Source organism: Psammomys obesus, unplaced genomic scaffold (genome assembly GCF_907164565.1).
Source record: "Psammomys obesus unplaced genomic scaffold, mPsaObe1.curated_primary_1811, whole genome shotgun sequence".
Lineage (NCBI taxonomy): Eukaryota > Metazoa > Chordata > Mammalia > Rodentia > Muridae > Psammomys > Psammomys obesus.
The window spans coordinates 10,298,629-10,320,399 of record NW_026596095.1 but is presented as its reverse complement, the minus strand read 5'-3'; the positions used below and the strand labels follow the sequence as shown (position 1 = coordinate 10,320,399).

Sequence of the window (21,771 nt, the reverse complement as noted above, 5' to 3'; positions counted from 1 at the left end):
GTGGAATGGCCTCTCGGACCAGGTTCCTGCAGCCTGGACACTGAGGTCATTCAAGAAACAATTAGATGCCATCTGGAGAGAGCTGGGAAATTGCCTCAGAGGGCCAAACAGTATGTTCTCATTCCCAGGGTCTGACGCACCCTTATCTCATTCACAGAGAGGAGGGGATGGAGGCTGGCCAGCTCATCTATGCTGAGAGACAGAGCGAGCAAGCGCTCTGGCAATGGATAAGAACTGAAGGGTCAGGAGACCTTAAGTTTCCAGCTTGCCCCAAGTAAATCCACCCCCCTAAACGAATGTATCCCTTGACTGCACTTCTACTCCGAGCATAGCATCTTCGTTATGAATCAGGCCTTGGCCTCAACTAAATTTGGGTTTTCACAGCTTTCATACAAAGTAATTACACAACAGCAACTGTTTCTGGCCCAGCCCTTTACAGTACAGAGTGATTAATGATTCAGTCGTGCTCAACAGTTAGTAGTGATACACGGTGCGCAGCTCACTCCATTGTAAGGAACAGGCCCACGGTGTTTCTAAAAAAGTTAATGTCTTCTCTATTTCAATATTCAGTCTTTAAATACAAGTGCAACTGTTAGTGAAGGCTGACATGGCGGCCGCCATGGACTTGATAAATAGCAAAAGGCTATTCGCATTCTGAGTATTTCTACAGTTTTTAAATGCCAGGGTAACCCCTAGTCTGAGGTCCAAGGGACCAAAACTTCGTAATACTACTGGGAACCTCTTCGCCTGTTATGCTGGGTCAACCGTCACACCGCTGGGCCAAAAGCTATGCTGAGCGACACGCAGGTTCCTTAAGAGGACGCAAGGCACCAGCCGCCCCGATCCTGTCTCCATTCCTGACTGCTCCGGGCCCGCAGTATGTAAGAAAACAGGTGGTTCCAGCCTGCATGTTTCCAGCCCTGATACGACACTATGAGGATACGAGAACCACTCTCTTTATTGAGACATGGCTCAGAGCACCTGGGCACAGCGGCTGCCTGGAACAGACACACCTGTGGCCCGCCAGAGAGCCCCTCTCTTGTGGAATGCCACTCTGTGGCTAACAAAGACTATCTAACAAAGCACGGTTGCTCTCACCTGAGTGCTTAATTGGCAGACATCTTCTTGAAGGGAAGGGGATGAACAAAGTGTTCTGTTCCTTCGAAGCAAACAACCGTAGTACTCATTACCAAAGCAAAGATCTGAGCTTGAAACACTGGGGTCTTGATTGACTTGTATCGACTACCAAGAAGCTCACAGTTTGTCCACACGTTTGTAACTTTCTGGGAAGGTTAGTGAGGATTATCGGCAAATACATTTTAATTGGATAGAACGAGATATGTGAACATTTGAAAGATCTCTCTAACCCCGTGAATCAATGTTCTTCAAGCATCCGGTGCACCACTCACTCAGACTGCAAGACAGACAGACGGATCTTAAAGGAGCAGAGTAGAAGAGCTCACCGGTGAGGCTTCAGAGTCCACAGTTAACCTCCAGGTGAGGTGACCTCCAACAGAGGATGCCTGTGTTATCTTAAACGGTCCCTTACTAAAGTCCTCCTGCCCTTTTAAGCCACATACCTATGTGTGAGGCTGGGCTTCTTCAGCATCCAACCAGAACGGCCTAATAAACTGAAAGCCAAAAGCAGATGCTAAGAGAATCTGCACTCTATTAGGCCAGACACTAAAGACAACTGCAAAACATAAAACAAAGCCGTCTTACCGCTAAATGAGGATCGTTTAGCGAAAATCTGTACTTTATGTTTGCGCACCAGAGGCTTATTGTTCGTCTTAAGTGAATACACTAAGGAAACATAAAAGTGCCATTAAATGAAATTTAAAAAACTACTTAAAGACCCCCCCCCCACCATTGTTGGCTGGGGAGACGCAGCAGAGGTTAACCCCAGAACCCATGTAAAAGCTAAGCATACATGACAGCCTGCCTGTAATCCCAGAGACAGGGAATCCCTAACCAGACTAGCCAACTGGTTCACCAAGAGACCCTGTCTCGATATCTAGGAAGACATTCAACATTTACTTGGAGCCTCCACAAGAGCACACACACACACACACACACACACACACACACACACACTTACACACACACACACACACACGCATACAACATAGACACATATCAGCAGAGACAAGTATACCCTACACATATGGACATGCATGTAAGTCACACACATATATGCAAATAATTTCTCCATTTTAGTTTCCAATACAATGTGTATAAATACTTCTAACTCATATAACTAAAGGATTCTCAACAATTTTTAACACGGTAAAAAGCCTTGATACCAGAGTTCAGGAGTTCTCCTCCACTATCTTCACAGTGTTTGTTTGAGATAATTCAGATCAGCCTACAAGTTTTCAGTGTTTTTATGGACAGAGCTAAGGTATAAAAAAAAAAAAGAAATGTTTTAACTGGGCAGTGGTGGCACACACCTTTAATTCCAGCACTCAGGAGGCAGAGGCAAGTGGATCTCTGTGAGTTCAAGGCCAGCCTGCTATACAGCAAGTTTCAGGATAGCCAGGCCTACACAGAGAAACCCTGTCTCAAAAAACAAACAAACAAACAAACAAAAACAAAAAACAAGGGGGGGAGTGGAAGGTTAGGGAGAGGGAAGTGTTTTAATTTTTATATATAAGCATTATAAAACACTACTAGAGAAAATATGTAAACTGAGAGAAACTCGAAAAACAAAAAGCAAAACAAAACGGAAAAATCCCTTTAATTGCCAGGAGAATTTATTTTGACCCTTACGTCACTTAAAGTTAGCCACTCTGTCCCAGGGATTTTTGTCTTTGGTTTTTGTTTATTTTTATTTTTTATTTTTTTATTTATGTGTATGTGTGGCTGTGTGTGAGCGTGGCGGGGTTGTCAGAAGAGGCCATCAGAGTCCCTGAGGCTGGACTCACAGGCAATTGTGGGCTGTCTGGTGTGGGTTCTGGGAACGGAGCCCAGGTCCTCTGGGAGAGCAGCAGGTGCTCTTTACCGCTGGTCCACGTCTGTCTCCGGAAATTCTTGGGGAAATATACCACAATTCTTCTTAACTGCTGGCAGCACTGCTCTTCCAGTGTTGCTCCTGACCCCTCTCTCCTCCCACCTCCTCTCCAATCCACCAGGAAATCCAGCTTTACCTTTTTATCACTCTCCTTTATCGAGTCCCCTTCCTCCCTACTTCTCCTGCTATCTGTCAGGTCCAAACCCCCATCATCTCACCTGAGCGCTCCCACGGCCTCCCAATGGCCCTCCTTCTTCCTGCCCTTTCTTGCCCTTTCGTTCCCTTTCTGTCCTAAGTGGACTTCAGACAGCTTCCGTACAGATTCTGTACAAATTCCAGTCTTTCCTCTGCATGGAGGCCTCGTGCCCACTCTCCTTCATCACCCTCTCCTGACAGCGGCCAGACTCCACAAGCAGTTTAGCCCGGGGCTCTCAGCAGCCCCTGGCCTGTTGTTTCTCGCAGCAGAGGGATGCTCTTCCCCGAAGTCCTCAGTACTTCATACCCTCTGACCTCCACTGTCTGGCCCCTGTACTCTAAAGGCCCCTCAATCCTAACATCTCCCAGCTCCTTTCCCTGGTGATCCCTTCCCCCTTAGCACAAAACGCAGCCTAGCGCAACTCACTTGGTGGTTGTTCTTATTGTCATCTCGTCTGTCACCTCCAGAACAGAAGGTCCAGGACTTCGTTCCCTGCTGTATCCTCAGCTGTGGCACATAACACAGTCTATGAAATGACTGTGTACTAACTGCAAAGCTGTTTTAAACAAGAGGTGACTGGAAAAGCCCACATGTCATATGGACATTTTCTTATAAAGAAATTCAGGTTGAGTATCTGTTATATGAAATACTTAAGTGTTTCAGATTTTAAAAAATCTGCATACACACACGTACAGAAAGAGGAGAGAGAGAGATAGAAATTGGCAGGATCAAAGTCTAAACATGAAATTATGTTCCAAATATACCTTATAGGCATGAATGGAAGATAATTTATGCAATTTTTAATAATTTTGTTCATGAAACAAACTTGCACAGTATGGAAGCTCCTCGTTGTGGCTTTAAGTTGATGCCCAAAAAAGTTCCAGGTTGTGCAGCCCGCTGGATTCCAGATATTCAGATTCCAGACACCCATGCTGAAAAGACACGGGCTCATGCCTTTAACACAGAATATAACGAACAACATGAGCAACTATTTGGTAATATATTATTTTGACAATAAATAAACAAAATTCCTTCTGTGTGAGCATCTTTTCAGAATTTCCCTAGAACACCGGTTCCTGAGCTTTCCCCACTCTAGGAATATGAGGGTCACCATGGTTTCCCTGAGGGCTTGCTTCTCTCTCCTGAGAGCCATCCTGAGCACACGCAGTCCACACAAGGGTGGGGGCTTCCCTGTCAGCCTTCAAAGTACTGATTTCTGCCTCGATGAGACAAGCATCCTTCCTGAGGAAAGGACAGTTTTATCAGCTCTCAGATCACAACGCAAATGCAAGTCCTTTCAAGGAAACTTTAATGTGGGTATAACTTCAGGTCAAACCCAATTGTCTCTACCCGAACAATGCCAGATGATACTCTGATGATGAAAGGCCTTTCCAAAGTCCCACTGCCTTGCGAGGAGTCATAGAAGACACCTTGCTTCTTTGTGCATTCTAAACACATTCTAAACAGCCCTTCCTTTTTGAAGTTTAGCTGTAACGCGCTATGTTGTTACAGTTCATATTAAAAGCTCCCATAATGTTTAGAAACGGCTATGGCCAAATGCTGCACTGTTATGACATGTGGTGACCACTAGAGGGCAGGGTGTAATAGCGAACAACTCCAGGACTAAAATCCTGGCCTTGGGTGCATCTACATACATGCTTAGGAGAACACGGTCTCCTAAGTAGACAGGTCTGAGCCACAGAAGATGCCAGAACTACATCTCTAAATATTTAGGACATCTTTAATAACAGGTTAGCAAGAGAAGGCAGACGGTTGTACTCAGGAACCTCTCTGTGATCTTGAAATAGACACACTCAAATTCCAGACAATTCTCAGAGATGTAAGTCATACTTGCATTGGGGAACACAAAGATCTTTGGAATGTTGGGTTTAGGGGCACACACCTGTAATCCTAGCATGTGAGGAAGCCGAGGCAGGAGGATAATGGATTTGGGTAGCCTGGGCTACATGGAACGGCCCTGTTTTAATGTTGATTTAGATGCACCTTGTATCCAGCTGCAGGTCTCCCAGGCACCAAACATATGCTAAGAGAACAAGAAGAGTCCTCTGGCTTCAGAGCTGAGGACCAGCACTCACATGCTGACCCAGAGCTGCATTCAGGAGTCAGTGAGGTCGGGGGCTACTTTGTATTTATGAGGTACAGATCACATCCTATCACAGCCTAGGTTCTGCACGAAGAACTTTACATATCTTAACTCATTTGAACCCTCAGATTCCTCCATTTACTGTCAAGGACACCTGACTCCTGAGAATTTCAGGAAATGCCTGGGAAATGGCGTGAATGAACCAGTTCCGTGTGTGCATTTGCTTCCCAGCATGACTATGACCAATGAGCACAAACTGCGTGGCTTCAAAATGAAGCTGGATATGGTGATGCACGCTTGTAATACCTGTACTCAGGAGCAGAAGGAAGAGGATCTCTGTAAGTTCGAGGCCAGCCGTAGCTACATACTGAATTCAAAACCAGCCTTGGGTACAGAGCAAAACCCTACTTTAAAAAAATTTTTTTTTCTTTCACAGTTTCTAGATATCATCAAGGCTGAAGCTTCAAGGCTCAGTTTCAAGGCTGAAGCTTCTGATGTGTATAAACTCCCAGGGAATCCACATTTGCTTTATTCTATTCACTGCTCAGAGCTGACCCTCAGGCTGCCCTGGCAGAGGAGTGTGTGACCTGTGGAACTCTGAAGACAAGCTCTAGTCAGAGCAGTCAGGCTTCAAGCACCAGGACGTCCACACACACACACCACCTTATCCAGACAGAGCTGACCAGATCAGCAAAGCGATGCTGGTTGAAGCCAGCCTGTCCATCCCCACAAGATGAATCCGGATGCCCCGCGGTGTTGCAATGGCATTGCGTTTGTGAGATCACAGGCCTTGCACAAGGACAAGAAGCTGAGTCACGGGGCCAGATGAGGGTAATGCCGGCGACACAAAGTTGCACAACGGTAATGCCAGCATGAGCTGACAGTTTTCTGCTGGAGGCCTGCCGCGCATCACCAGAGAGCGGGGAGGGAGAAAGAGCATGCGGTCTAAGGCGGAGGGCGGTACACCTCCTGCTAGGCTGTGGCCGCCACCGCCACCGCCACAGCGTGAAAGCGCAAAAGCCGCCACAGGTAAACACCAGCACAGGGCTGCCTGGGCCCCCATGAAATAAGTATGTGCCGAAACGCGAATTCTGCATGCTTTGTCACTTTTTTTTTTTAATTAAGAAAAAAAAAAAAAAACAAACTATAAAGTCTACTTTTAGCCAAAGGAAAACGGGGGGTGGGGGGGTGGGCCAGACTTGGCCTTGAGTGGGACCTTCCTCATCCCTTCCTTTAAACATTTGCTTAAATGCTCAGGGTCAATTTATCATGGCGGCAACAAGGCTTCCGTGTGAGGCTCCCTTTCCTTCTCAGAGAGTGACCGGCTTCTGGCAAGACGCCAGGGCCTCTCTGTGAACTCGAACTGCCCCCAGCTTCCTCTCCCTCACCTGCTCCATTCAAGTCCTGCCAGGATCTTCGGACTTGCTTCATAAAACGGCTTCTAATTCTCCCTCTTAAAGGCCTCCGGCAACACCTGGCCTGCCTTCCCGTACTCACTGCCACTCTCTTCAGTAAGCACACTTCCGGTCGCCGTCCCCTCACCTGTCCCCTCTCGACTGACACTGTGAATACGTAGCAGACACTCAGAAAACACCTGCTCAATGGCCTCCGTTCTGCAAGGGAGTCTCTAAGGGCCACCGTGTCCCCTGCTGGGAGGTCTGTCCTCACCGAAGCAGCCCACCTCAGACTGGAAACTTGCCCTCCTGAGGTGGCAGTCCCCAAAGGCCAAAAGAGGAGATTTTCACTTCTCTTTAAAGGCCAGGATTAGCAAGTCCAATTTGCATTCAGTAGGTGTCACCCTTTTTAGTACAGTTGTGAGAGCTCTGACAAACGACCAGTCAGGTAATTATTTCCACAATCAAAGACTTTTCTCCCTTGTCAGCCTCCCAAAGTTCCCTTTTAAAGATGCCCTCACTCAGATGTTTTCAACCTCGGACCCATTTTCTGTCACTACAAATGTGATTCTAGCTGGTAGGCCCTGAAAGTTCTTTAAATGTTTTTTTGTTTGTTTGTTTTTTGTTTTTTAATTATACGCATGTGAGTGCAGGTGCCCATGGAAGGCCAGAAGTGTCAGGGCCCCTTAAGCTGGGGTCATAGGTTAGCTGTGAACCACCCAACATGGGTGTTGGGATTAGGAGGCCCTTATAAGAGCTGTACGCGCCCTTAATGCCTGAGGCATACCTTCAGCCTTGCTGGGAGCCTCTCCAGACTATTTTTTTCACAGAGCATACTGCGCTTTGTCAATGCGCGAATGGTTCTGTGTGCCCGCTTCTTTCTCTAGCTGAAGAGGGTGCTGCTGTGGGCCTGCACAGTTTGCTCACTGCTGAAGCGGACATTCGGGCTGTGCCCAATTCTTGTCGGTGGTGAAGAATGTCAAAGAAGGTCAGTGTAAGCAGACACACACATACTCTCATGCAGACATACGTTTGGGGATAAGTTTTTATTTTTTTAATAATGGTCTTTAATAATACTTTTTATAATATTCACTCTGCTGGATGTGGGACTATTTTCTGCCCTAGTCATCTGTCTTGCTACCCAGCTGCTGTAATTTTCTAAACTGTCGAAACACTAACCTTCCTAAGAATAGCTGCAGAGCATGCGTTGGAGGCAGAGTGGGCGAAGTTGAAAGTGGGCCTAGAGTTAGCCTGGGCTGTTTCACATTCACCGCTGGCACCGGTTTGATCTGGTCCCACAGGGCTCTGTGGATGTGCACACTCAGGGAAAAACCTGCAGAGCCAGCCAATTGGGCCATTATCTGGTTCGTATAACTTGTTAAAAATCTCACGGAATGTACAGCGTGCCATTGTTTTCTGTAAGTCCCTTTCATGACTTTGTGAGCTGGATAATTCAGAGCAGACTCGCCTGTTTTCCTGCTGGAAGAAAAGACTTCCCTCAAAGACAGCTATTTAGCCGTGACCATGGCTGCAGCCATATTGAGCACAAAAGGCGAGCTGAGGCCCTGCTGCCCCCTCTTCTACCAAGGCCTCCCACAGCCAGGCTGCTTATTCTTGGTGCTGGAATTTGCATAATTATTTCTCTTTTCATCTGTTGGGTGACCTAAGGTACCCCAGGCCGACTGTGGGGAAATGGCCTCACTGAGATCTGAGCCTTTGGCAGACTAATGTCTATAGACTTAGAAGACCCTCTGGGAACCAGCATTAACCCCACAAAGGACGGCTTTCTAAGCCTCTTGGGACTCCCCTGGGCTCCAAAGGAAGAAGTGGAAGGGCTCTGGTCCCCATTCAGCACAATAGCCCCAGTGTTGTGACATTTCTTCTAACCTGCAAGGCAGGCTCGGAGACTACAAGTTTAATGCTCACCAGTGGGCCACAAGAATCCACTAAGGCCGACAAGTAGGAACCCAGCCAGGAACAAAGGCTGCCTCCCATCCTGGTGCTTCCCTGGAGCGCAGGCCACACTATGCTGTCCACAGCCCGCAGGCCGGAGGACACTTGCCGCTTCATCGCTAACTTGAACGTACAGGCAGCCCACACTTTCTGCTCCACCGGGGCTTTCTAACTTATCTTTTTTTTAAAAGTAATTTATTTCAAGGTAGGACGTCTATAATAAACATTTCTTTTTCCCTAGAAGAAAATCACCTAGCCTTGCTCTTACCAGTCACATCCTTCCTCAGCTTTAAAGCATGCCCAGAAAGTGGATTTCACTAAAGTAGCAGTGGGCCATCTGTGTGAAGAAGCTAAAGAGAATCTTCACAAGACTCCCTACTCATTGCTCAGTGTTTGGCTGTGAGTCTCAGCATCTGTTTTGAGGCACTGCTGGGTAGAGTCTCTCAGAGGACAACTCTGACCGGCTCCTGTCAGCAAGCTTAGCAGAGTATTGTTCACAGAGTCAGGGGTTGGCACTCTCCAATAGGGTGGCTCTTGGGTTGGGCCAGGCATTGGTTGGGCATTCTTTCAGTCTCTGCTCAATCTCTATCTTTATCCCTGCGTATCTTGTAGGCAGGGTAAATTTGAGGTCAGAGTTTCTGTGGGTGGGTTGGTGTTCCCCTCCCTCTCCTAGGAGACTAATGGGTGTCCTCTTCAGTCTCTATGGCCTCTGCTACCAGGAGTCTCTGCTTGAGTCCCCCTCATATCCCCCCAGGAGCCCACCCTGACTCAGGTCTCCAGCTGGTCACAGAGATGTCCCCACCGGCAGCTTCTCTGTTCTCTACAGGCCTTCTGCCCTCTTGCCCTTGCTCTCCCCAGGACTGATCTCCACCCTCTTAACTCTCTACACCCCTTCTCCTGCCTCGTTCCCTCTCTTCAACTACTACCTCCGTCTATTTTGTCTGCCCTTCCAAGTGAGATTTATGCCTTGGACTCTTTGGGTGGGACTGGGAGGGGAGGAGGGATAGGGCTACAACCAGGATGTGAATGAATGAATGAATGAATGAATGAATGAATGAATGAATGAATGAATATAAATAAATAAATGAGCATCTTTGGCATAATGGAAGATAAGCTTTTATCTAAGGCTCAGGGAATGTCTCAGAAGAGGGGGTAGAAAGCTTGCTAAGAGCCAGAGGACCAGGAAGTCTAATGTGAGACTGTATCTCCTAGAAATGACAGGAATGCTTGCCCAAGATAATTCCACAATATAACTGCCTAAACAAGACCCAAGCAAGGGTGATATCAACAGACGCGCTAATCAGGAAGGGGGAAATCTCAGGGGCCCCATGTCTAGACAAAAACTGCAGGCAACTAATGACTACTGAGACAGGGAGAATTAGCCTCTCCTGGAGATGAGCACTGTAATTGGTTATCCAATACAAAGCGGTCAGCCCTGAAACGGTATGCACACAGGCCAAGCTAAACAAATATATAAATACAGCCTCGTGTATTTCTATATTTACGCATATTTGTATGTGTATCGTCCTACTAATAAAAATGAGGCCGTCAGTTTGAGATGGAGTTGAGGTAGGGCTGGGTGGGGTTGGAAAAAGAATAGGAAAGGAAGTGATGCAACTACATATCATTTAAATTTTTAATTATTAAAAGGAAGATGCACTTAAGAAAAAGGGGGGGGACAGGCTAAGCCTATGGAACTTAGTACAAGGAGACGGGACAACTGTTGAAGCTTAACAGAGTAGGCCCAGGAAAACAGGGTAAAGAGCGACAAAAGAGTGACAGTAAGAGCAAGTGAATAAAGGGTGGCAAAAAACAGAAGGTAGGGCTGTTGGGAGGGCTCAGCAGCAAAGGTGACTGCTGCCAAGCCTAACAGCCTGAGTTCCATCCCCAGGACCCACGTATCAGTGGAAGGCGAGAACTGACTCCTTCCTGCAAGTGATTCTGATTTCCATGCGTACGCACATGCAAAATAAATGGACTACAAACCATCTAGGGCTTGAGGGAATGTTTTCTAAGTGCGACAGAACAGATCATAAAGCAAATATACTCGTGAGTCTCCAGTCCTTGGAAGTTAATAGGGCTATCTTATCCATCACGTCCTGGGTCCTAATGTCCGAGATACAACTTGGAACAGCAACTTTTCTAATCAAGAGTGCTACCACAGCTGGCAGGAAGTGGCCCTCGTCTGTGATACAGGCTCTCAGGAGGCTGAGGCAGGAGGGCTACACATTTCAAGCCAGCCAGCCTAGGCTACATAGCAAGTCTGTGATTAGCGTTAGTTACATAATCCGTCTCAAGCAAGAACAAAACATAGCGATGGTGTGAGAGCTTCTACCACTTGCTAAAAGAATGCCCTCCTCTCTGGTCTCTCACAGACACAGAGATTCCTAAAATGTTTAAATCAGAAAAACAAAAACCCTTCCTAATGATCTCATTTATGGGGAAGATGGAATCCATACAGAAGGTGGTTAAGTTCAAGGTCACACTATCTATTAATTAAAACCCAAGTATGTACTAAACTTTCCTTGCTGAGGAAGACCCAAGGGATATGTAACTCAGTTTCCATTAGAAGAACAACACACTGAACCATTACTAATGGTTTCAGCATCACTAACAAATTTGGTCAGATTTTCTAAGCAATCACCTGACATGTATAAGAAACTGGACACAGAGTAAATGTGTCTCAATGGAGCTATGCATCCAACAAGACCAGGCAGGAAGAAAGTGGGCACAAAAGTCTGCCACAGCTATGCCCAGGGCTACTACCTCTAAAAGCTGTTTACTTCTACTTACAAAAAAAAAAAAAAAAGTTGGGTTTTATCTAGCATCAGGTATGCCAGATACGCAGAGGAAAATTCCAGAGCTGTGAAATACTAACCTAGTCAGTAACTACATGGTAGGCAGCAGGAAAGGTGGGGCCGGTGAGATGTCTACATTCCAATCTCATTGAGATGTAGTGAGGAGCAGTTATATTTGACTACAGAAAAGACTCCATGATTACATAAAACAGCTCAAGTCAGACCTTCGAGATGACAGTTTTCTGAGCGATTATAGGAGGGGAAAAAATGTGAGGGGAGGATTCATGAAACGAGGAGAGTAGAAAAAGAAGAAAAACAAACCCAACACTTTCCAAGGGCAGATGAAAGACAAAATCAGTAAGGAAGGAGATGCCACCCACCCCCGCCTCATGGGGGGTTAAGGGTTACTACAGATCTGCTATTTATTTTCCTGTCCCATCCACACGTCGAATACAGCCTGTAGGGTCTAGGTGGGAAGTCCAACAGGAACCCCACCCACCACCCTGGGGCAGCTCAGCCTAGTGGATTTCCTTCCATTCTACACGGGAAGAACTTAGGTAACTAGGCAACAGTGAACAGGTCTCCTTCCTCATGCCTTATTAGTGTGCTGCAAATACAAACCCTCAGGCACAAGAAAGATGCAGAACCAGGCAGAGCCAAAGTTTGGATTCTCTCTCCCCCCAAACCCTGTCTTTCCTGACACTGCAGACCAGCCACCAGCTATGGGGACGCCTCAGCACCTTGTCTCCCTTGGGCCAGGCAGGAAGAGGGCAGCTTCATGACGGGGAAGCCAGGGAGACGTTCTTGCCATGACTGAATGCTTCTTTTCGGATGAGGCTTGGCCACTGAGGCTTCTGCTTCTGTTCTAGGGTAACTTTGAGCCCTTCAACATCTGACCCCTTGACTCTAGCTTATTAGGCCAATGATGAACCTGTCAGAAGGGCCCTTCATGGCCCAGCAGCCTTAATGTAGAATTTCTTTTTTTCTTGATGCTTGGATGCACCAGGAGACTGTAGGGAAAGAACAGCTCGAGGTCAAGGAGGCAAACTGCACCTCCCTTCATCCACACCTCTTATCTGCCTCCATCTCTGTTCAACCATCATTTCATCACAGGCAGCAATTCCCCTGGTTCAGGTCTGTTTGCTTGCTATATTCGCCTGGCTCTGAGGGGCAGTCCCATCAGAGAGGTGATAGACAGAACTGACTCAAGAAGATTGACAGGTGTGGTTCTTAGGACCTTGTGCTCAGAGGCCTTTCTCAATGTTATTTTGGAGCTTTCTGGCCCACTGAGGCAATCAAATATTCCATACTGGGCCAACTCTCTCCCCAGGCATCTCTCCAGACCAAAGGCAAAGCAAGAAAAAGGCTGGGGGCCGGAGAGATGGCTCAGGGCTTAAGAAAACCTGTTGCTCTCCTAGAGGACCCAGGTTCAAACCATCTGTACTTCCAGTCTTAGAGGATCTGATGCTCATTTCTGGCCTCCTCAGGACACACACACACACACACACACACACACACACACACACACACACACACACAGAGGTAGGGCATAGACAAAAAGAAAAGAAAAGAAAAGAAAAAAAAAAGCTTTGTTCTTCAGTCAAGAATGATGCAACCACAGCTTAAAGCTCTGACTTTAAAAGGATTTGGGAAGGGAGAAAACATAACATATGCTACAGAAAACCAGACCCTCTCCAAAACAAAACAAAATAAAATCCCATTGAGAAAAGACTCTAAAGGGCAGTTCCATCAACCTTGCCAGAAGGCAGGGAAAGCCAGGATAAATGGAAAACACTGAAATCCACTATACCGCTTCTTGATCTATACAGCCCAATCCCCCATGATTGACAGTCGTGAATGAGTTGCAATAACTCAAGGTAATACAATAGTCCTTCCCTTATCCATGGGGATACATTCCAAGACACTGAGCAGATGACTGAAATCACAGATAGTACCCTCGTCTATAGATACCATACTATACTTTCTGTGCCCTGCAGGCTGCCACGTGGAAACAGTGTAACACCCTAGGGCTACCTTCACATCACTGTCTCGTGCTCTGGAACCTGTAAGTAAAGTAAGGGTTACTTGACACAAGAGCTGCAATACTGTGACAATCATCTACTGCATGACTAATGGAATGGCAGCATATACAGTGTGGGTACACCAAAAGGATGAGCAGCATGCACGAATTCAAGATGCTACTCAGAAACACACACAATTAAAACTTATAAGCTGCTTATTTCTGAAATCTTCCGTTTCGTATTTTTGAATCATGGTTGGTTGTCGGCTGCAAAACCACAGAGACACAGGAGCTACCGTACTGAAACAGGCTATTCTAAAATGGCCTGTCTTTAGCAAAAGTCATCGTGGGATTCTTGTACAAGGGGTTTAGAGTTTTGTAAAAGCGGGGAGGAATGAGTTATTGGAACAAGGATCAGGGTTACACTTGGTGAACAGAGGGTCTGGGCCTCTGGTGGGAGGTAGCCAATCTCTGAACCATGGAATGGAATGACTTTTACAGTGAGAACTGCGTCATTCTAGCGCATGCTGTTTTCTTGCTACAGTCAAATCAAAACACAGTCTGTATGAGGAACATCAGTGCTTAGCAGTGCACGACCTGTTATGAAAATAGATGGGATACATTCAGGAGAGGCGCAGACACACGGGCCACAAACCTCCGACCAGATGTGTTGTGGTGGCCCCGCTGGCTTAGGCTCACACACTCGCCTTAGTCCCAGACCATTACTGAGGAATAAGAAAACGAAGGAATAATTCCCACCCCCATCACTACACACTCCATTACGATGCTCCACACGACCAGACAAGTTGACCAGAACTCTCTCTCCCATCTGCCCTCTGGTCTGAAAGGTGGAGAAGAACTACAGAAACAGCAGGTCTATACGCTCTAAAAATGCAATAAAGAAGATAGGCCCTGGGTCCTCATGGGGAGGTCACACAACCTAACCTTCGCCATGATTCCTCCTAAAACACAACAATCCTCCTGGATTGTCGAAAATCCAGGTGTGACAGGCCACGCCTCTCTTCTGGGGTGGAGACCTGATTTAATAACAGCTTAAAAGTAAATTACAATAAATATTCACACCCCAAAGTGGGAGGAGGGCAGAGGGAAGGTGTGGAAAGCAGACAGTTTGAAGGGCTGGGCAGCCAAGCAGCATGGCTGTGAACCCCCCCCCCCACCCGGAGCAACAGCTTTACTGCTTCATCCCAAGTTATTTACTGAGGGGAAGGGGCCTGTTAGAAAGGAAGAGAAAGGTCTTAAAATCCCAGGGCCTCCATCCTTCCACTTAAGATAAAGCTGTGCCCACAATCCTTCTTCTAAATTCCTGCCCAAATCCCCAAAAATCTGAAATCTAAGAGATCAAATAAAAAGAGAATTCACTCAGCAACAGAACAGAATGACCTCACTTGGTGGCAAAAAAAGAAAAAAAAAAGTGACTTGGATGCATAAAATCCTGTTATCTGTTTACCCAGGGTAAATATCATGTCAGTGCCACAGTAATGACTTTGATTATATGGTGCTCACTCCAGACCTCTTTGGAGGTATTACAGCGCGTAAGCCAGAGCTTACAAAACAAAAACAAAAACAAACCCATGACTCCGACTTTTAAAACCCATCTGGCCCACATGGGGGAAGGACCAGAGGCTTTGATGGGATCACGTGAGAACCTTGCTGAGCTTACGGAAGGCCCATGCCAGCCGGATTTCTTCCGGCTGCTTCAGGGGTTATAGCTCGCTCCCCACATAAGCCAGCCTGCGGGCAGTGCTCGGCGGCACCGTGTTAGAATGTGAAGTCTGTTGCCTGGAGTTGTAACTACATGCTACACCGTGTAGCATCTTACCTTCACGTATTCCAGAGTTGGGTCCAGAAAATGTGGATCCCTGTAAAGAGAAGAGAGGGATAGAGAGATATGAGACAGTTAGGAGCCGCGTACTCAGATACAGAGGGAAATACCCTCAGCGCTATTTTTCTCTATCCATTTAAGTCCTAAGATGCCCCCGATTCGATTCCTAGGCAGTACGCCCAACAGACAAGGAAGTCAGAATGAAACCAAGGTCATCTCATGAAGAGAGAGGGCACAACCAGGGACTCAGTCCACACATGTCACAGTTCCCAGCCAAATCCAGGCTCAGGAAGTGACAGTATTTTATAGGTGGTGATACTAAGGGCACGCAAACATTAAAACCAAGTCCCAAGCTTGAAAGCAGAACTGCCGAGGAGCAAGAGTGAGAGGGGGGCGGCATGAGATGCTCCAACATGCAGCCCTTTCCAGCGTCTTCTAGGTTAATGCCCAGACAACCACAGCAGGCCACTGTGCTGAGCCCACTTGGACAGTAAGAAAATGGAGGTCCTGGCCCGCGGGCAGCTGGCCAGCCCCTGTGTCCTTGCATCCAGCTCTGCTTCGCAAGCAAATCTTTCTCTTCTTATCGAATGCTTTCCACCCACTCGCATAAACTAGAGCGAGTCAAGTGAATATCTAGTACATCACTCATCTAATGCACACTGGTGTCTACCATAATCCTCCATAAGGGCTGATCAGAAGTAGACAGAAGGGGTAGCACCAGGGAGGGGAAAGATAGGAGAAGAGGGGGGAGACACCAGACCCAGTACTTCCTGAGATACAATTTTAAAAATTACAGCTGTGTCACAGACTAACTTCAGAAAAGCAACACATTCAGACAGACAGGAAAGAATAGAGAGCCCTGAAGCCTGCAAGGCCAGCCTCTGAAGGCCAGGCAAGTTTCTTAGCACGGACAGAGTGCCACAGGAAGGCAGGGAAACCCCGCTGATAGCCACTGCCTAGGGAGGCTGAGCTCACCCCCAAGGCCCAGGGCATGAATGGCTGCCTCAAGGCCACTGTTTGGGACACAAAGTGTTCTATCCTCCAGGTCAAGGACATGATGACCCGGTTGTGAAGCTAGATCCTACTCATAAGCACTCCTCACACTGGTGTGACTCTTCGTGGCTTAGGGCAGAGCACACAGGCACACGGGCAGGCTGGCATTCAAGGTGCTGCTGGGCAGGAAAACAGGGTCAGACATGAGTCCTTTTGTGGGGGGTCAAAGGGCCTGAGCAGGGCCTAAGCCTGCAGGAATTCGGCATGTTCTCACGGAAGACAGGTGTGAACCAACAACCTCCCAAAGCTTGCAGCAGAGCAACAATCGGCTGAGAAGGTTGGGTGGGGGTGGGGTTGAGGAAGGAGGTGCTCTCTCTCTTTCCAGGCATCTTGGTTCTGTCTGCAGTGACAATGCTACCTCCTCCTGCGGGGTCGCTGTAAAGACAGTGCTAAGCTCACTCTGGGAAGCGTCACGCTCTGGAGTGTGGCCATACACCATCAAGCCTTGGTCCCATGAAAACATCCATCAGTGACCAAAACTGTCAGCAGCATTTTGCTTGCACTCCCCAATTTAAGATCTTAAAACTTGTGTTTTACTCAGTTGACATCTGGAGCTTACAGGCCCAGAGGCCCAACCCCGGAGTCAGAATAATTGCAATAGTGATTTTCATCTTCCCTATCCTTCTATTTTGTGTACATTTTAAAATTTATTTCACATACACACACATGCCCTAAAGCATGATTTTTAAAAACAAACAACAACATGAAAAAAAAAAAAGAAAACCACAGGTATGTACTGTCTAAACTGATGGCTGTCAAACTTTTTGGTCTTGGTATTTGTGTATGTCATCTCTACTAACTATTGATACTAGGAAGTAAAACTGAGAAACATTAAAATATCTATCAAGTTGAGAAAAAACATCCAGGACAGCCAGGGCTATAGAGAGAGGCTCTGTGTCAAAAAGAGGAAGAAAAAATAGAAAAGAAAAGAAAGGAAAAACCATTACAGGACTGGTGACATGGCTTAAAGAGTAAAGATGCTTGCAGCAAAGGCCTAAAGCCCTGAAGTCAGTACTAGCAGCCAATACATAAATGTGGAAAGAGAGAACTGACTCTACACGCTCTGACCTCTGTATGTGCACTGTGTGTGTGTGCGCGCGCACACACACCCACGCACGAGGACACACTCTTGCACTCACGCTCTCTCTCACACACGCACACACACACACCACTATATTTATTTGTTAATGTCACCACTCATCTCACTGGAGAAGTTACTGAAAACCAGGGACTATCAAGTTCAAGGTGACGAATACAAGCGCTCAAAACTACTAATTTTCACTTGAAAGATGGAGTTTTCATTTTTGTTTTTGTTTTCTCCCCTCCCCGCATCATTGGCAACAGTATCAAATATTTCCCTCCGGGGGGTCATGCATTTTCAGGAAAATATCTGTCAAATTCCAAGACCATAATGTCACGATTTATGGTTCCAACTCTTTTTGAAAGCAGTGCTGTGACAATAAAAGGCTTTAGGCCACAAGTCTTTATTTCGCTTAGAATTGTGTCTTGTGTCTTGGCCGGTCTTATCTCTCCTTGGCTGCAATTGCCCTTACCGTGAAAGCTGCGGCATGACTCCCTCTTTCTCGAAATACACAATGAAAAACTCACTTCACGCAGAACCCGTTCTCAAGCTAATCGCCAAGCTCTATTCAAAGGGGCTGTGCTATCTGCCTCCTGTCTCGTTACAGGCAACTGAGGCCTAAAGGCTGGGGCAATGGCCTTGCTGTTCTTCCAAAGGACCCAGGTCTCCAGCTCACAACCACCTGTAACTTTAGCTCCAGGGGATTTGAATAAGTTTTCTGGCCCCCAATGACACTGTATGTATGTGACATACATACATTCACACACACACACACACACACACGTACACATTAATAAATATTTATTAAAAAGAATGAGACCTGGTAATAAAATTAACAAAGTTTCTGAACCTTTTCACCAGAACTTTTAAAATAAAAAGTAATCTCATGTAACTGACAGCAGAAAAGTGAGGATTACAGTGAGCCTGGTCCTGAGGTATCAGCCATGTCTTCCTTCCCGACCCCCCCCCCCCCTTTATCTTAATGTAAACTCACTGAAAATGTCGCCACACAGAGAAAGGCCAGTCACTTCCTAGTGCCATTATAAAGATGGGCTCTAGCTACTATAGATGCATTCTGCCTTAGTTATGGTTTCTATCGATGCAGCCAAACACCATGATCCAAGAGCAAGTTGGGGAGGAAAGGACTTATTCAGCTCACACATCACTGTTCACCACCAAAAGAAAGTCGGGGCAGGGAACTTAAGCAAGGCAAGAGCCTGGAGGCAGGAGCTGATGCAGAGGCTGGGGAAGAGTGCTGCTTACTAGCTTACTTAGTCGGCTTCTTTACAGAGCCCAGGACCACCAGACCAGGGATGGCACCCCTAACCAGGGGCTGGGCCCTCCCCCATGGATCTCATGGAGGCATTTCCTCAACTGAGGCTCCATCCTCCCTGATGTCTCTAGCTTGTGTCAAGTTGACACAAAAACAGCCAGTACACTCTCCCACCTCAAGAGACTTTCATTCCGAATGATAGGGGTGTGTGTGTGTGTGTGAGTGTGTGTACATTCACAAAATATGAACATATTAGCCAAGGACTCAAAAATTAGATTTCTCTGCTTTAACACCAAGAGTATAGGTAATAAAGATAATAAAACTGGACTGCATTTGGAACTCATGTACATGAGTAGATTTTTTTTTTTGCTGTTTTTCCCTTGAAAACAAAGAAAGGACATAAGATGATAATGTGTTACTTTGCCTTATTGTAATAACCTTTTAAATATCTGTTTGTCTCCCACAATAACACATTGCATACCTTAGATGGACACAACAGCTTTTTAAAAAGTACAATCAGTTCTCTGAAGACCCCACCCCTTGGGTGCCTGCCAGTCTTCCTCAGCTCCCACTGGGCAGCAGTGCACGGACGTGTTGGTGCCTGTCCTTCAAACCCTTACTCCTACTGACCGATCTAACACGGCGACAACATTCAGCATTTCCTCGTCTCCCGGACCATCACCTCAGCACTCTACTTTCATCATCTGTGACCCTCACCACACACCATCTTCAACACCCAATGCAGCCTGTCCGTGCCTCTACAACCTGTTAAAGACAAACATCATGGAGGGGGGTTTCTTGACGACTGAGACCCCAGCCATCAGTGAACCCTGGATGAAGCCAGAACATCCCTGAATGGGAAGTGTCTAACTAAAGGTAATCTGTGTTTCTCACTCTGGATTAATGGAAGGGTTACTTAACTAATTAACCCTTAAAAATATAACTGTTACCTGACTAGCACCACACACCATGAGGCTTGTTTTCTAGGAGACAAAATTCATCTATTCAAGACTTATTTTTACTTTACGTGCATGAATGTTTGCCTGCCAAGTATATATGGGCACCGTGTGCATACAGCGCCCATAGAGGCCAGAAGAGGGCACTGGATCCACTGGCACTGGAGCTGCAGATGGTTGTGCGTCACCATGGGGGTGCTGGGAATTGAACACAGGTCTTCCGGAAGAGCAGTCAGTCCTCTTAACCACTGAGCCATCTCTTCAACACTTTAAATTCATCTATTTAATGTAAATGCTTTTTTTTTCCCCTCTCTCAGGACTGAACTCCTAACCTTGTATTTACTAGCCAAGTACTCTACCAGAGAACAACATCACAGCCCGATGACCTTCTTCTAAAGCCTCACTGTTCAATGCAGCTGACACTAGTCCCAGGGACCACTTAAAAGTTAAGTAAAATGTCCAGATGCTCAAGAGCTGTGTGTGGTCAATAGCTCTAGTCCTGCCTGTCCCAATCACAGATCCGTTCCCGCCATCACATATCCCCAAGTTCTATTGTAGTGATGGTCTACAAAATACTTCCAAACAGAAGGCCATCCATCTTCCAAAAGACTTCCTTTGTTATTCTTGTCCGTGAATTACTGACAAAACTGGCAAAGGTAATCTGGGGTGCAGTTAACTAGTGGGGTCTCCCCAGTCACAACCTTCACAGACAGCAGTGTGATAAGGTTTCTGTGTGTTGGTTTTTGGAAGTTTTTAAATTATTCACTCAAGACTCTGAAATGTCTTCCTCTCAGTGGACTACTTTAGATGTGAGAGCTAGCATAAGCCCTCCAAACCTTCTATGGCAGTGCCCGCACCATTTAGTCTCAGGAGAAATCCTGTGGGAGCTATCCAGAGAGCTACTCCCTGCCGATGTCTGCAACAAAGTAAGGCTCTTGAGGGTCAGGGTTCAGTTCTACTCACTAAGATTAGAACAGGGGACGGTTGTGCTGCAGTGTAACTAAAAGCTTTGAGTGTGTTCCTAAAAGCTGCTCATGACAGGTGGAGGAAGCAAAACAAAGAGTGAAGAGAGATGCTCTTCCATAAGCCTTCACGTAGGGAATCCCAAAAGCTATTCTTGAACAACTAGGGCTTCAAGTGGTGAAAGAAAGGTGAAAGGGGGGGAATATAAGCAGTGCCCCCCACTCCCATGCTGGCTAAGCAGGTTGGAAGTTTGATTTCCCCTCATCTCTGACATAACCAGTGAGTGCTCGTTTTGATTTCCTTCACACAAGTGACTAAAATTCCTAATTCCTAATAGCTTCTCTGGTGTCCCAGTGGCAGAGCTGAGGACCAGCTATTTGGAAACTCCAAATTACATAAAGGAACACCATCCTCCTCTTCTTCCTGAGAAAGTCAGTGAGAACAACAGTTCTGGTCAAGAATGCCTTTCTAGGCATGGTTCATCTGAGAACTTCCTCCATGTGGGAGCCCTAAATAAGGCTGGTCCCAGGTCACTGAGGCCACTCCACTGCTGCATGCTCTTCTAGCTGGCCACTCAGCATCCCCCTGCTACATTAAAAAGGCATTCTAACTGATGCCTGGCTGAGGAAAGGCATAGACCATCCAGAACCTGGGAGACCTCATTTCCTGGGGGAGACTGAAGCTGGCACTTCAGGGGCACAGGGGAAGCACCTCTTCAAGGGGTTTGAGGTTTGGAATGCAGTGACTATCAACATGCTTTTGTAGGAGAACAGAATGTTCTAGCTGAAAGGTGGGAAAGAAAGGAATTTTATACCCAGATATGGTAGGAAGGACAGATCCTAGATAACAGTAAGTTCCAGCTTAAAAAAAAAAAAAAAAAGAGCTCCAGTCACAGGGCACGACTGTATTTCCCTTCGTGATCCACTGAACAGTTGAGCTGGTCTGAGAAATTCGATAGCTAAATTATATCTGGATTTCAGCAAGGGAACTGAGAGATCATGATACTGCTACGACCAAGCAACTTACAAGAAATCAGTAAAGTAGTTTAGCCTCAAACTGAACCAACAGCATCCTGTGAAGACCAAGGCGGCCCCTGACTACCTAGAAAGGTCCTGAGGAAGCGCTCC

At 46.6% G+C, this 21,771-nt stretch overlaps 1 protein-coding gene across 4 annotated transcripts in view; it reads right to left on the bottom strand.

Annotated features, from left to right (window-relative positions):
- Bcar3 (BCAR3 adaptor protein, NSP family member) overlaps nt 1-21,771 on the bottom strand; it is a 109,568-nt gene that overhangs the window by 58,983 nt on the left and 28,814 nt on the right. For all 4 annotated transcript variants that reach the window (XM_055628146.1, XM_055628145.1, XM_055628147.1 and 1 more), the window contains exon 3: nt 15,316-15,355. In XM_055628146.1, coding sequence (XP_055484121.1) covers nt 15,316-15,355 — 40 coding nt within the window. The remainder of the gene's footprint in view (nt 1-15,315; nt 15,356-21,771) is intronic.